At 44.3% G+C, this 13,561-nt stretch overlaps 1 protein-coding gene across 1 annotated transcript in view; it reads right to left on the bottom strand.

Moving 5' to 3' along the window:
• Positions 1-2,245: 2,245 nt before the first annotated feature.
• Positions 2,246-13,561, bottom strand: part of cyp4f3 (cytochrome P450, family 4, subfamily F, polypeptide 3) — a 16,542-nt gene continuing 5,226 nt past the window's right edge. The window contains exons 6-13 of the mRNA XM_066664195.1: positions 12,975-13,096; positions 12,405-12,687; positions 8,620-8,686; positions 8,225-8,354; positions 7,145-7,278; positions 6,393-6,457; positions 5,439-5,521; positions 2,246-3,415 (exon numbers count right to left, since the gene is read on the bottom strand). Of these exons, the coding sequence (XP_066520292.1) occupies positions 3,238-3,415; positions 5,439-5,521; positions 6,393-6,457; positions 7,145-7,278; positions 8,225-8,354; positions 8,620-8,686; positions 12,405-12,687; positions 12,975-13,096 (1,062 nt within the window). The 3' untranslated portion in view covers positions 2,246-3,237. The remainder of the gene's footprint in view (positions 3,416-5,438; positions 5,522-6,392; positions 6,458-7,144; positions 7,279-8,224; positions 8,355-8,619; positions 8,687-12,404; positions 12,688-12,974; positions 13,097-13,561) is intronic.

Genomic DNA, 13,561 nt, shown 5'->3' with positions numbered 1-13,561 from the left:
TTCCCTGGAGAAATATGACATTATTTTCAAGAGTAGGTGAGGTGTAAAGCTCCCGAGAACTGGGCTGTGGAGCAGTGGACCTTTTTGTCTAGAGAGATCAGAACATCCCACAGATATGTAGGTCTGGGATAGCCCTTCACAGAGGAGCAGAAAAAAGAAAAACACTAATATTAGCCTTCATGGACACTTTAGCTTCAGTTTAAATGTTTGTAAATTAGTGTGATGCCCAAATGGTGTCAGAATGTGACAGGTGCAAAATTTAAGGTGGAATGGAAAATCTGAATAAGAAGCTGGTGGTAAAAAAGCCATCCCAAGCACGGCGTTGTGTATAAGCTTTCATCGTAAAATATATATTTATCACACTACTCAGTTCTCTTATGTAACTCAGTGGAAACAAAGCCAACACATCGGTGGCTCAGCGAGAGGTTATTTTAATGAAACGTATGATCAGCTCCTCGTGACACAGGAAGGAGAGAGGCTCAGGGCGTTAACACCACCTCTGCTCTTTCACAGTCACTTACTAGATCATCATATATCACTTTGAGATCATCAAACATAGTCTGTGCCAGTCTCATTCTCTCATATTCAACACTCTGTCCATATCATCAGCTCCATACAGGAGCCTTCACAGACTGTAGTCCATCCTCTGTATACTTTGTTACCCTCCTTTCCCCCTGTTCTTCAGCGCTCAGGACCCCCACAGAGCAGGTGTGATGTGGTGGTGGATCATTCTCAGCGCTGCAGTGACACTGACGTGGTGGTGGTGTGTTAGTGTGTGTTGTGCTGGTGTAGAGTGGATCAGACACAGCAGTGCTGCTGGAGTTTTTAAACCCTGTGTCCACTCTCTGTCCACTCTGTGAGACGCTCCTCCCTCGTTGGTCCACCTTGTAGATGTAGAGTCAGAGACAGTAGCTCATCTGTCGCTGCACGGTGTGTGTCGCTCGTCCTCTAGTCCTTCATCAGTGACACAGGACGCTGTCGGCTGGATGTTTTTGGTCGGTGGACTGTTCTCAGTCCAGACACTGAGGGGTTTAAAAACTCCAGCAGCACTGCTGTGTCTGATCCACTCTACACCAGCACAACACACACTAACACACCACCACCACGTCAGTGTCACAGTTGACTTTATTAAAGTTGTAGTCTTTTTTTGTTTTAACCCCAGTACTGCTGTACTTCTGCTTCAAAGCTATTTCTTGGAAAGCTACTTCTGCTTCTAGCAAAGGGCTTTAGGTCTTGTGAAGGATCCAGAGAAAGTAAGGAGCTGGATAAAGAGCAGTGTTTTGTTTCCATGAGCCACACAAACATGAAGTCATAACCTGAAGCCACATCTGATTCACGATCGTCTGAGTGTTTACGAGGGTGAAAAGGTCCAGTGTGGTTCCTGCTGACCACCAGAGGCAGTCCGTCGCACAGGGAACACTGTTGTACTAACAGTCACGAGTTCTTCAACCAGTGAAATCAGACAGTGACATAGTGTCATTTAACCTTCTCCTCACACTGACCTCATTGTGACATCCTTCAGCTCTGTCTTTAACCAGAGTTATCACTGAACATTCCCCAGGCTCCTCCTTCTTCTCAAGGAGAGAGTCCTATATTCATTCCCTCACCAAAACCTTCAGGGGAAACTCAGCTACTTTAAAGTTCACCCACTGTGGACACAACTAAGGTCACCACATTCAAGCGCTGGGTTATAGGGAAGTGACTCTTTGTTTTTGGCTTTGGGAGGAGCTGTAGTATTGTTTGTGATCCAGAACTAATCCTAGAACATCTGTACCGGAATGTTCCCCAGCCATCAAATCCTCACTGCAATATTCTAGCATCTACAGACATTTGTGAGTCTTCAATCCACCTACCAACACAGACACAGAGAGAACACAACACACTCCTCACAGTCACCCGGAGGAAACCCACGCAGACACAAGGAGAACACACCACACTCCTCACAGTCAGTCACCCGGAGGAAACCCACACAGACACAGGGAGAACACACCACACTCCTCACAGACAGTCACCCGGAGGAAACCCACGCAGACACAGGGAGAACACACCACACTCCTCACAGACAGTCACCCGGAGGAAACCCACACAGACACAGAGAGAACACACCACACTCCTCACAGACAGTCACCCGGAGGAAACCCACACAGACACAGAGAGAACACATCACACTCCTCACAGACAGTCACCCAGAGGAAACCCAAGCAGACACAGGGAGAACACACCACACTCCTCACAGACAGTCAGTATAGCATTTTATTTTTATCAGTGCAAGGTACACAATTAAGCTTGAGAAACATACATAGACACTTGTCCCTGGTACATTACATTGGGGTGGGGGGTGGGGGGGGTACTGTGGACGTAAGTCATGTTTTTTGGTTGTTTAGCTGTAGGTCTTTTTCTTGACTTTGCTGGAGTGGGTCATCCCCAGAGATTCCCATGACCTCTAGTGATCACTGGGTGAAACAACAACAACAATCTTTGTTCTGTTGTACTTTGTCCTACTTCAGTAAGAAGTGAGAGGAACATTTCTGTAAGAGACATAGTTACACCAGCGAATAAACTGAACCTAAACCATCAACAACATGTGAACATCAACTAAAGGCAGAAAGCGTTTATTTATGAATTCATTTTGAATGAGTATTTACAACAAAACAAAAGATTACACTTTTAACCACATCATTTTCATTGTTCTGTGAATTTGAACTCATTCTGAAATCTGTGCTTGTATCACATTCTGAAAATGCTTCAAAAAAAAACATAAACGTCTTTAAAACAGCGCTCGAACTCTACACAACACAGTCGCCGCGTCCAGAGAGGACCTCGTCTACAGCCTCAAACATACACCGCACGACCATGAGTTTGTGGACGTCTGTTCATCTGAGGTTCCTTCTGAAATTAAGCTCCTGGAAGGCTTTCGTCTACATGCCATTACATTGCTGTGAGGATCTGATGGCATTCAGCCACAAGAACTTCAATATCACTCCAACTCATCCCAGAGGAACTGGATGAAGCTTCTCCACTCCAGAGAACACAGTTCCACTGTTCCACAGACCGTTTTTCTAATGTAAAGCCTTCGAGTGCAGAAGAGCACGGTGCTTATTAATTTCCTCATGTTCAGGGTAAACACTGGATGAGCAGGAGTCCAGAAACCTTTGGTCGTATTGTGTAATGAATCTTGATAAATATATGCGACCCTTCTGAACACACACAGATGTTTGTGTGTGTGTGTAATGTGTATCAGTTCTGGGAGGGTGTGAGGGGCTCCAGTTTTAGCGGCAGCCCGTCCTCTGTTCTCATGATGAGTTTATAAAGACGCTTTGGGGCTCTGGATCCAGGGAGAATTCGAAATCTTCTGAGAGTCAGTGCCACAACCACACGGATCTCCGCCATGGCAAAGCTCTGACCAATGCAGTTCCTGTAATACACACACACACACACACACACATACACACACACACACACACACACACACAAGTTTGCATGGTGTGGCAGCTAGAAATTCTCTAGAAATCTAGCTAAAAAGGTCACAATGGAATTGCAGTATATTACTAAGATAAAAGCACATTAAATATACAGTACATTTCAACATTTTCAAGTAAATTTTCACATTCATTCATTGTCTGTAACCCTTATCCAGTTCAGGGTCACGGTGGGTCCAGAGCCTACCTGGAATCATTGGGCGCAAGGCAGGAACACACCCTGAAGGGGGCGCCAGTCCTTCACAGGGTGACACACACTCATACATTTACTCACACACTCACACCTACGGACACTTTTGAGTCTCTAATCCACCTACCGACGTGTGTTTTTGGAGCGTAGGAGGAAACCCACGCAGACACAGGGAGAACACACCACACTCCTCACAGACAGTCACCCGGAGGGAACCCACGCAGACACAGGGAGAACACACCACACTCCTCACAGACAGTCACCCGGAGGAAACCCACGCAGACACAGGGAGAACACACCACACTCCTCACAGACAGTCACCCGGAGGAAACCCACGCAGACACAGGGAGAACACACTACACTCCTCACAGACAGTCACCCGGAGGAAACCCACGCAGACACAGGGAGAACACACCACACTCCTCACAGACAGTCACCCGGAGGAAACCCACGCAGACACAGGGAGAACACACTACACTCCTCACAGACAGTCACCCGGAGGAAACCCACGCAGACACAGGGAGAACACACCACACTCCTCACAGACAGTCACCCGGAGGAAACCCACGCAGACACAGGGAGAACACACCACACTCCTCACCGATAGTCACCCAGAGGAAACCCACGCAGACACAGGGAGAACACACCACACTCCTCACAGACTGTCACCCGGAGGAAACCCACGCAGACACAGGGAGAACACACCACACTCCTCACAGACAGTCACCCGGAGGAAACCCACGCAGACACAGGGAGAACACACCACACTCCTCACTGATAGTCACCCAGAGAAAACCCACGCAGACACAGGGAGAACACACCACACTCCTCACAGACAGTCACCCGGAGGAAACCCACGCAGACACAGAGAGAACACACCACACTCCTCACAGACAGTCACCCGGAGGGAACCCACGCAGACACAGGGAGAACACACCACACTCCTCACAGACAGTCACCCGGAGGAAACCCACGCAGACACAGGGAGAACACACCACACTCCTCACCGATAGTCACCCAGAGAAAACCCACGCAGACACAGGGAGAACACACCACACTCCTCACCGACAGTCACCCGGAGGAAACCCACGCAGACACAGAGAGAACACACCACACTCCTCACAGACAGTCACCCGGAGGAAACCCACACAGACACAGGGAGAACACACCACACTCCTCACAGACAGTCACCCGGAGCGGGACTCGAACACACAACCTCCAGGACCCTGGAGCTGTGACAGAGACACTACCTGCTGCTCCACTGTGCCGCCCATGCCTTCTATTTTAATAAATGGTTAAAATAAATAAACAGAGGGGTTTAAATGTCCTCACACAGTAGAACATATTTTAAATCATATGTAATTGTGTTTATACATTTACACCAATCAGCCAGAACATTAAAATCACCTCCTCATTTATACTCTCACTGTCTCCACTGAACACACAGGAGCAGTCTGTAGGTCTACAGTTACAGACTGCAGTACATCTGTTACTCTGCATACTTCTTTAGCCTCCTTTCACCCTGCTCTTCAGTGTTCAGGGCCCAGACAGGGCAGAGCAGCTATGATCTGGAGTGTAGACGAGACAAAGCAGAGCTGCTGATGAATGCACTGTTTTGAAGTAAGGAGGGGGTAATAAGGTCATGGCTGAATGGTGTGTGTGTTATGAATGGATGAAAAAGCAGAGCTATTGAAAAGTGTAAATGGCCGGCACATGGTTTTATGGTGAAAGAGCTTGGGTGGTGTCTGTGTGTGAGGAAAGTTGCTCACCTTGGCCCCGCGGAGAAGGGGACAAAAGCGTAGGAAGAGCGCTCCTTTGAGTTTTCAGGGTCAAAACGCATCGGATCATAATCCTGCAGAAAACACATCCACTAACCTCAATAACTGTGGAATGAAGAGCAGAGAAGAGAAAAGCAGAGAAGAGAAGAGAAGAGAAGAGAAGAGAAGTGAAGAGAAGGACAAAGAAGAAAAGAGAGGAGCAGAGAAGAGAAGAACAGAGAAGAGATGAGAAGAAAGGACATGAGTTCGCAGAGAAGAGAAAAGAAGAGATGAGGAGAATAGAAGAGAATAGAAGAGGAACAGAGAAGAGATGAAAAGGGAGGAGATGAGATGAGCAGAGAAGTGAAGAGATGAGAAGAGAATAGAAAAGAAGAAAAGAGAGGAGCAGGGAAGAGGTGTGAAGAGAGATGAGCAGAGAAGAGAAAAGAAGAAATGAGAAGTGAAAAGAAGTGAAGAGATGAGAAGAGAAAAGAAGAAAAGAGAGGAGCAGAGAAGAGGTGTGAAGAGAGGAGATGAGCAGAGAAGAGAAGAGATGATAAGATAATAGAAGAAGAGATGAGAAGAGAAGAGATGAGATGAGCAGAGAAAAGGAGTAGAGAAAAGTAGAGAAAGAAGAGAAGAAAAAGAGGAGCAGAGAAGTGAAGAGAGGAGATGAGCAGAAAAGAACAGAACAGAGAAGAGAAAACAAGAAAAAGAAGAGAAGAGCAGAGATGAGAAATGAAGAGAATAGAAGAAATGAGAGCAGAGAAAAGTATAGAAGAGAACTGAGAATAGGAGGCAATTTAGAGAAGTAATGATGAAGAGTGTTAAAGACAAAGAAACAGAGAAGACGAGAGAAGAAGCGATAAAAAGAGAAGAGAGTAAATAAGATGAGAGAGAGAGAGAGAGAGAGAGAGAGAGAGAGAGAGAGAGAGAGAGAAGACTGAAAGGAGCTCTTTCTCTCACCTCTGGATTAGGCCAGATGTCAGGATTGTGGTGGGTGCCGTAGATACTGACCAGACAGATGTTTCCTGTGGACATTAGAGTTTAACTCTGTTAAATTGTCAGACATTGTTTTTCTAAATACTTTTTTTACAAACATCTTATCTTCGCTGTTTGACGTGGTGATGGTGTTAGTGTGTGTTTTGTCTGAGAACAGTCCACCGACCAAAAACATCCAGCCGACAGCGTCCTCTGTCACTGATGAAGGACTAGAGGACGAGCGACACACACTGTGCAGCGACAGATGAGCTACTGTCTCTGACTCTACATCTACAAGGTGGACCAACGAGGGAGGAGTGTCTCACAGAGTGGACAGAGAGTGGACACAGGGTTTAAAAACTCCAGCAGCACTGCTGTGTCTGATCCACTCTACACCAGCACAACACACACTAACACACCACCACCACGTCAGTGTCACTGCAGCGCTGAGAATGATCCATTGCCCATATTATCATGTTATGGCTGACTGGGCGGAGCACTACTTTTCACAGACTCTCTCATATAAAGGAACTGCTCCACAATGGGGTCTGAATTAATCAGTTTATGCTCCACAGAGCGGGTTTCCCACTTGGAGGCAGCCAAGGGTAAAACAGGTTTAGGACAGAATCTCTGACACATCCAGGCCTCTAGGTGTCAGGATAACAGCTGCTATGTAGGATGATAACTGGAGAAACTGGCTGATTGAATGCTCTAGGGGTTGGAAAATGTTGGGTTACCCTGCGGTATGGTGCGTCCCCCAGGAACGGTCATATCCTGAGAGTAATAACGTGTCACGGTGGTCGCTGGGGGGTGGAGCCGGAGGCTTTCTTTGATGCACATCGTGGTGAAGGGCAGATTACTGAGGTCATCCCTACAGCCAATGAACATAAAAGAAGTTATCACTACAGAAGTCATCGTTACAGTCAAACAGAAGCATACACTAATCAGGCTCAGTTAAGAGGAGTGAAGATTTGATGGCATTCAGCCTCATAAACGTTAGTGGGTGGGTGATGAAGCTCTAGGATTAGTTTGGGGTCACAAACACTTTTGTAGCTTTTCCACTGCATTGTACCTAATAAACTCTACTGGTCTCTACTCTCTGATTGGTCCCTGGTTGGTTTTCCACTCCCACAGTTCCGCCCTGAAATGTATCGGGTGTCGTCTCTAACCCCGTCTCTAAAGGGAACAGTGGGCTTTGGAAACCACAACAACGGCGGTGGTAACGTTAAGCGGTGTTTACTCATGGTGTATCGGCGTGTTGTTGTTGTTTGGGACTGAACACAGCTCCGTCATCAGTTCAGACAGATCAGTAGAGTTTGTTCCTTCCTTGTTGCAGCCTCCAGCTCTCGCTGGATTCTTTCGTCGGCCACCGATCCAAGGAGCGTTTGAACCTCTTCAAAAGACCACGGCGTAATTTTACGAGCTGCCGTCGTGAGTCGGATAAAAACAAACGTGATCTCTGCTGCTGCTGGAGATTTTACAGATGGAGAGTTGGTGCTGGTCGTCTGCGTTGTGTGGCGTAGAGTGACGACTCTCTCTGGACGATCAGCGCTCTGCAAGGTTTACACGCCACGGTTTAGTCCCTACTCGACTCGCTCTGAACCACGAGAGAACAGCCACTAAACAAGAACCCACTTCCAGAACCAGGACCAATCAGAAATGTGGAGTACAGTAGGGACCATGCAGTAGAGCACCTTTCCAGCACCATGTGCTTCATACAGCTCTAGGAAAAGCTTGTTATGGAACATTTATTTCATGTTTTCCAGGTCTAATGTAAACAGAGGAATACAGGACTGGACAGGATTGTGGGCGCTGACCAGGTGATCTCCTCTGTGTCTCGGTCACTGAGAAGAGCGTTAATCTCCTCACGGCAGCGTTCCTGATATTCCTGGTGCGTGGCCAGGTTGTAAAACAGCCAGGAGATGGCGCTCGCTGTCGTATCGTGACCTGAGAAAAAAGAGGGGAAGACAAAGCAATAGATTAGGCACAACCAATCAACAAAGAATCAGCCAATCAGGGCTGGGCTTCTCAATGGCTTCAAAGTACTGAGATCATCGCTACGTGGTAGAGCGAGGATTATGTTAAATAGGTGAATGAACAGGTGAGAAATAGAGACCCATGTGGTGCAATTCCTAACAGTGAGTGAGTGAGTGAGTGATGATCCAGTTCAGAGGTTCCCTGCATCTAAAACCCAGTGGAGATGTAAAGTTACCTGCGAACATGAAGGTATCTGCTTGAGCTTTGATCTCCTCATTGGACAGACCCTCTCCATTCTCGTCCTGCGCAAACAGCCGCATTAACACCTTCATTTTCGTCCTGAATTATTCTTTAGCAACTATACATTAGTCAATATGAATTATTTATTAGAAAATATCCATTTTTTCAGAATATATCTTTCTGTAGTTATACATTGTTCAGTAACATGTAAACCTTTTAAAATGTGACTGACTGCACCTTTAACTGTAACTGAGTACACCTTTTAAAATGTGACTGACTGCACCTTTAACTGTAACTGAGTACATCTTTAAAATATGACTGACTGCACCTTTAACTGTAAATGAGTACACGTTTAAAACTTGACTGACTGCACCTTTAACTGTAACTGTGTACACTTTTAAAATATGACTGACTGCACCTTTAACTGTAACTGAGTACACTTTTAAAATGTGACTGACTGCACCTTTAACTGTAACTGAGTACACTTTTAAAATGTGACTGACTGCACCTTTAACTGTAACTGAGTACACTTTTAAAATGTGACTGACTGCACCTTTAACTGTAACTGAGTACACTTTTAAAATGTGACTGACTGCACCTTTAACTGTAACTGAGTACACTTTTAAAATGTGACTGACTGCACCTTTAACTGTAACTGAGTACACTTTTAAAATGTGACTGACTGCACCTTTAACTGTAACTGAGTACACTTTTAAAATGTGACTGACTGCACCTTTAACTGTAACTGAGTACATCTTTAAAATGTGACTGACTGCACCTTTAACTGTAACTGAGTACATCTTTTAAAATGTGACTGACTGCACCTTTAACTGTAACTGAGTACACTTTTAAAATGTGACTGACTGCACCTTTAACTGTAACTGAGTACACTTTTAAAATGTGACTGACTGCACCTTTAACTGTAACTGAGTACACCTTTAAAATGTGACTGACTGCACCTTTAACTGTAACTGAGTACACTTTTAAAATGTGACTGACTGCACCTTTAACTGTAACTGAGTACACTTTTAAAATGTAACTGACTGCACCTTTAACTGTAACTGAGTACACTTTTAAAATGTGACTGACTGCACCTTTAACTGTAACTGAGTACACCTTTTAAAATGTGATTGACTGCACCTTTAACTGTAACTGAGTGCACTTTTAAAATGTGACTGACTGCACCTTTAACTGTAACTGAGTACACCTTTTAAAATGTGACTGACTGCACCTTTAACTGTAACTGAGTGCACTTTTAAAATGTGACTGACTGCACCTTTAACTGTAACTGAGTACACTTTTAAAATGTGACTGACTGCACCTTTAACTGTAACTGAGTACACTTTTAAAATGTGACTGACTGCACCTTTAACTGTAACTGAGTACACCTTTTAAAATGTGATTGACTGCACCTTTAACTGTAACTGAGTGCACTTTTAAAATGTGACTGACTGCACCTTTAACTGTAACTGAGTACACCTTTTAAAATGTGACTGACTGCACCTTTAACTGTAACTGAGTGCACTTTTAAAATGTGATTGACTGCACCTTTAACTGTAACTGAGTACACTTTTAAAATGTGACTGACTGCACCTTTAACTGTAACTGAGTACACCTTTAAAATGTGACTGACTGCACCTTTAACTGTAACTGAGTGCACTTTTAAAATGTGACTGACTGCACCTTTAACTGTAACTGAGTACACCTTTAAAATGTGACTGACTGCACCTTTAACTGTAACTGAGTGCACTTTTAAAATGTGACTGACTGCACCTTTAACTGTAACTGAGTACACTTTTAAAATGTGACTGACTGCACCTTTAACTGTAACTGAGTACACTTTTAAAATGTGACTGACTGCACCTTTAATTGTAACTGAGTACATCTTTAAAATGTGACTGACTGCACCTTTAACTGTAACTGAGTACACTTTTAAAATGTGACTGACTGCACCTTTAACTGTAACTGAGTACACTTTTAAAATGTGACTGACTGCACCTTTAACTGTAACTGAGTACATCTTTAAAATGTGACTGACTGCACCTTTAACTGTAACTGAGCACACTTTTAAAATGTGACTGACTGCACCTTTAACTGTAACTGAGTACACGTTTAAAATGTGACTGACTGCACCTTTAACTGTAACTGAGTACACTTTTAAAATGTGACTGACTGCACCTTTAACTGTAACTGAGTACACTTTTAAAATGTGACTGACTGCACCTTTAACTGGAACTGAGTACACTTTTAAAATGTGACTGACTGCACCTTTAACTGTAACTGAGTACACTTTTAAAATGTGACTGACTGCACCTTTAATTGTAACTGAGTACACTTTTAAAATGTGACTGACTGCACCTTACACTGTAACTGAGTACACTTTTAAAATGTGACTGACTGCACCTTTAACTGTAACTGAGTACACCTTTAAAATGTGACTGACTGCACCTTTAACTGTAACTGACTACACCTTTAAAATGTGACTGACTGCACCTTTAACTGTAACTGATTACACTTTTAAAATGTGACTGACTGCACCTTTAACTGTAACTGAGTACACCTTTAAAATGTGACTGACTGCACCTTTAACTGTAACTGACTACACCTTTAAAATGTGACTGACTGCACCTTTAACTGTAACTGAGTACACTTTTAAAATGTGACTGACTGCACCTTTAACTGTAACTGAGTACATCTTTAAAATGTGACTGACTGCACCTTTAACTGTAACTGAGTACATCTTTTAAAATGTGACTGACTGCACCTTTAACTGTAACTGTGTACATTTTTAAAATATGACTGACTGCACCTTTAACTGTAAATGAGTACACTTTTAAAATGTGACTGACTGCACCTTTAACTGTAACTGAGTACACCTTTAAAATGTGACTGACTGCACCTTTAACTGTAACTGAGTACACTTTTAAAATGTGATTGACTGCACCTTTAACTGGAACTGAGTACACTTTTAAAATGTGACTGACTGCACCTTTAACTGTAACTGAGTGCACTTTTAAAATGTGACTGACTGCACCTTTAACTGTAACTGAGTACACTTTTAAAATGTGACTGACTGCACCTTTAACTGTAACTGAGTACACTTTTAAAATGTGACTGACTGCACCTTTAACTGTAACTGAGTACACCTTTTAAAATGTGATTGACTGCACCTTTAACTGTAACTGAGTGCACTTTTAAAATGTGACTGACTGCACCTTTAACTGTAACTGAGTACACCTTTTAAAATGTGACTGACTGCACCTTTAACTGTAACTGAGTGCACTTTTAAAATGTGACTGACTGCACCTTTAACTGTAACTGAGTACACTTTTAAAATGTGACTGACTGCACCTTTAACTGTAACTGAGTACACTTTTAAAATGTGACTGACTGCACATTTAACTGTAACTGAGTACACTTTTAAAATGTGACTGACTGCACCTTTAACTGTAACTGAGTACACTTTTAAAATGTGACTGACTGCACCTTTAACTGTAACTGAGTACACTTTTAAAATGTGACTGACTGCACCTTTAACTGTAACTGAGTACACTTTTAAAATGTGACTGACTGCACCTTTAACTGTAACTGAGTACACCTTTAAAATGTGACTGACTGCACCTTTAACTGTAACTGAGTACACTTTTAAAATGTGACTGACTGCACCTTTAACTGTAACTGAGTACACTTTTAAAATGTGACTGACTGCACCTTTAACTGTAACTGAGTACACCTTTAAAATGTGACTGACTGCATCTTTAACCGTGGTCACTGATGCACCTTTGACAGAAGGAGGATGTCTATGAAGTCGACGGTTTTCCTCTTGCCCTTGGGTGTGGTGTTTTGGGTGGGGTTCTCTGGGGTTTTCTGTTGGAGGAGCTGGGAGCGTCTCTGCTGGACGATGTTGGCGGTGAAGCTGTGGACGATGTCGCACGCTCTGTGGAACCGCTGACCCTCGGCAGAGCGTTTATACAGAAAATCCCAGTGATGAGGAAGATACCTCTGTCTGGCCACCACCAACTCACTCAGCTCAAAGATCGCAGAGATATACTCACTGGACCTCCTACCACACAGACACACACAGAGACAGAGAGAGAAAGAGAGAGAGAGAGAGAGAGTGGGAAAGAGAGAGAGAGAAGAAGGGTGTGTAGGGAGATAGAAGAAAGGAGAGGGAAAGACAGAGAGAGAGAAGGGAGAGAGAGAAAGAGAGAGGGAAAGAGAGGGAGAAGAAGGGAGTGTGGGGAGATATGAGAAAGGAGAGAGAAAGAGGGAGAGGGAGAGAGAGAGGTTAAAACTGTGTGTGTGTGTGCATGTGTGTGTGTGTGTGTGTGTGAACACAGATACACTCACTCCTGGCACTGGCTGTCGTAGCTGAAGGTGCACTTGAGGAGACTGTCCAGGGTCAGCAGAGTCACGTGTTCAAACATGTCCAGCTCATTCTTCCCTTCTGTCAGCAGGCGGCGACACTTCTCCTGAAACCAGCACATCAGCGCAGTCAGAGACTTCACTCCACAGAGCAGCCGCTGTGTCCAAATCTTTATAGATTCAGTTCTGTGGATACGCAAGCTAATCTCTACAAAAGCACAGGACAAAAAGCAACACAGCTGCCTCCTGAGTGTGTCCCTGGAGCAGCCGCTCGTGTGCAGCTCAATGTCTTTCATTCCATGCTTTTCTAGAGTATTAGCTGCTCAATTTCATTCATTATCTGTAACCCTTATCCAGTTCAGGGTCATGGTGGGTCCAGAGCCTACCTGGAATCACTGGGCACAAGGCGGGAACACACCCTGAAAGGGGGCGCCAGTCCTTCACAGGGCAACACACACTCACACATTCATTCACTCACACACTCACACCTACGGACACTTTTGAGTCTCCACTGCTCCATTTAATCTGATGCTTTTCTATCAGTGTCTAAAATGGTTGAAACGTAATGCGGC

The sequence above is a fragment of the Hoplias malabaricus genome, chromosome 3 (assembly GCF_029633855.1).
Source record: "Hoplias malabaricus isolate fHopMal1 chromosome 3, fHopMal1.hap1, whole genome shotgun sequence".
NCBI classification, from domain to species: Eukaryota; Metazoa; Chordata; class Actinopteri; order Characiformes; family Erythrinidae; genus Hoplias; species Hoplias malabaricus.
This window is presented reverse-complemented; position numbering and strand designations above follow the sequence as displayed.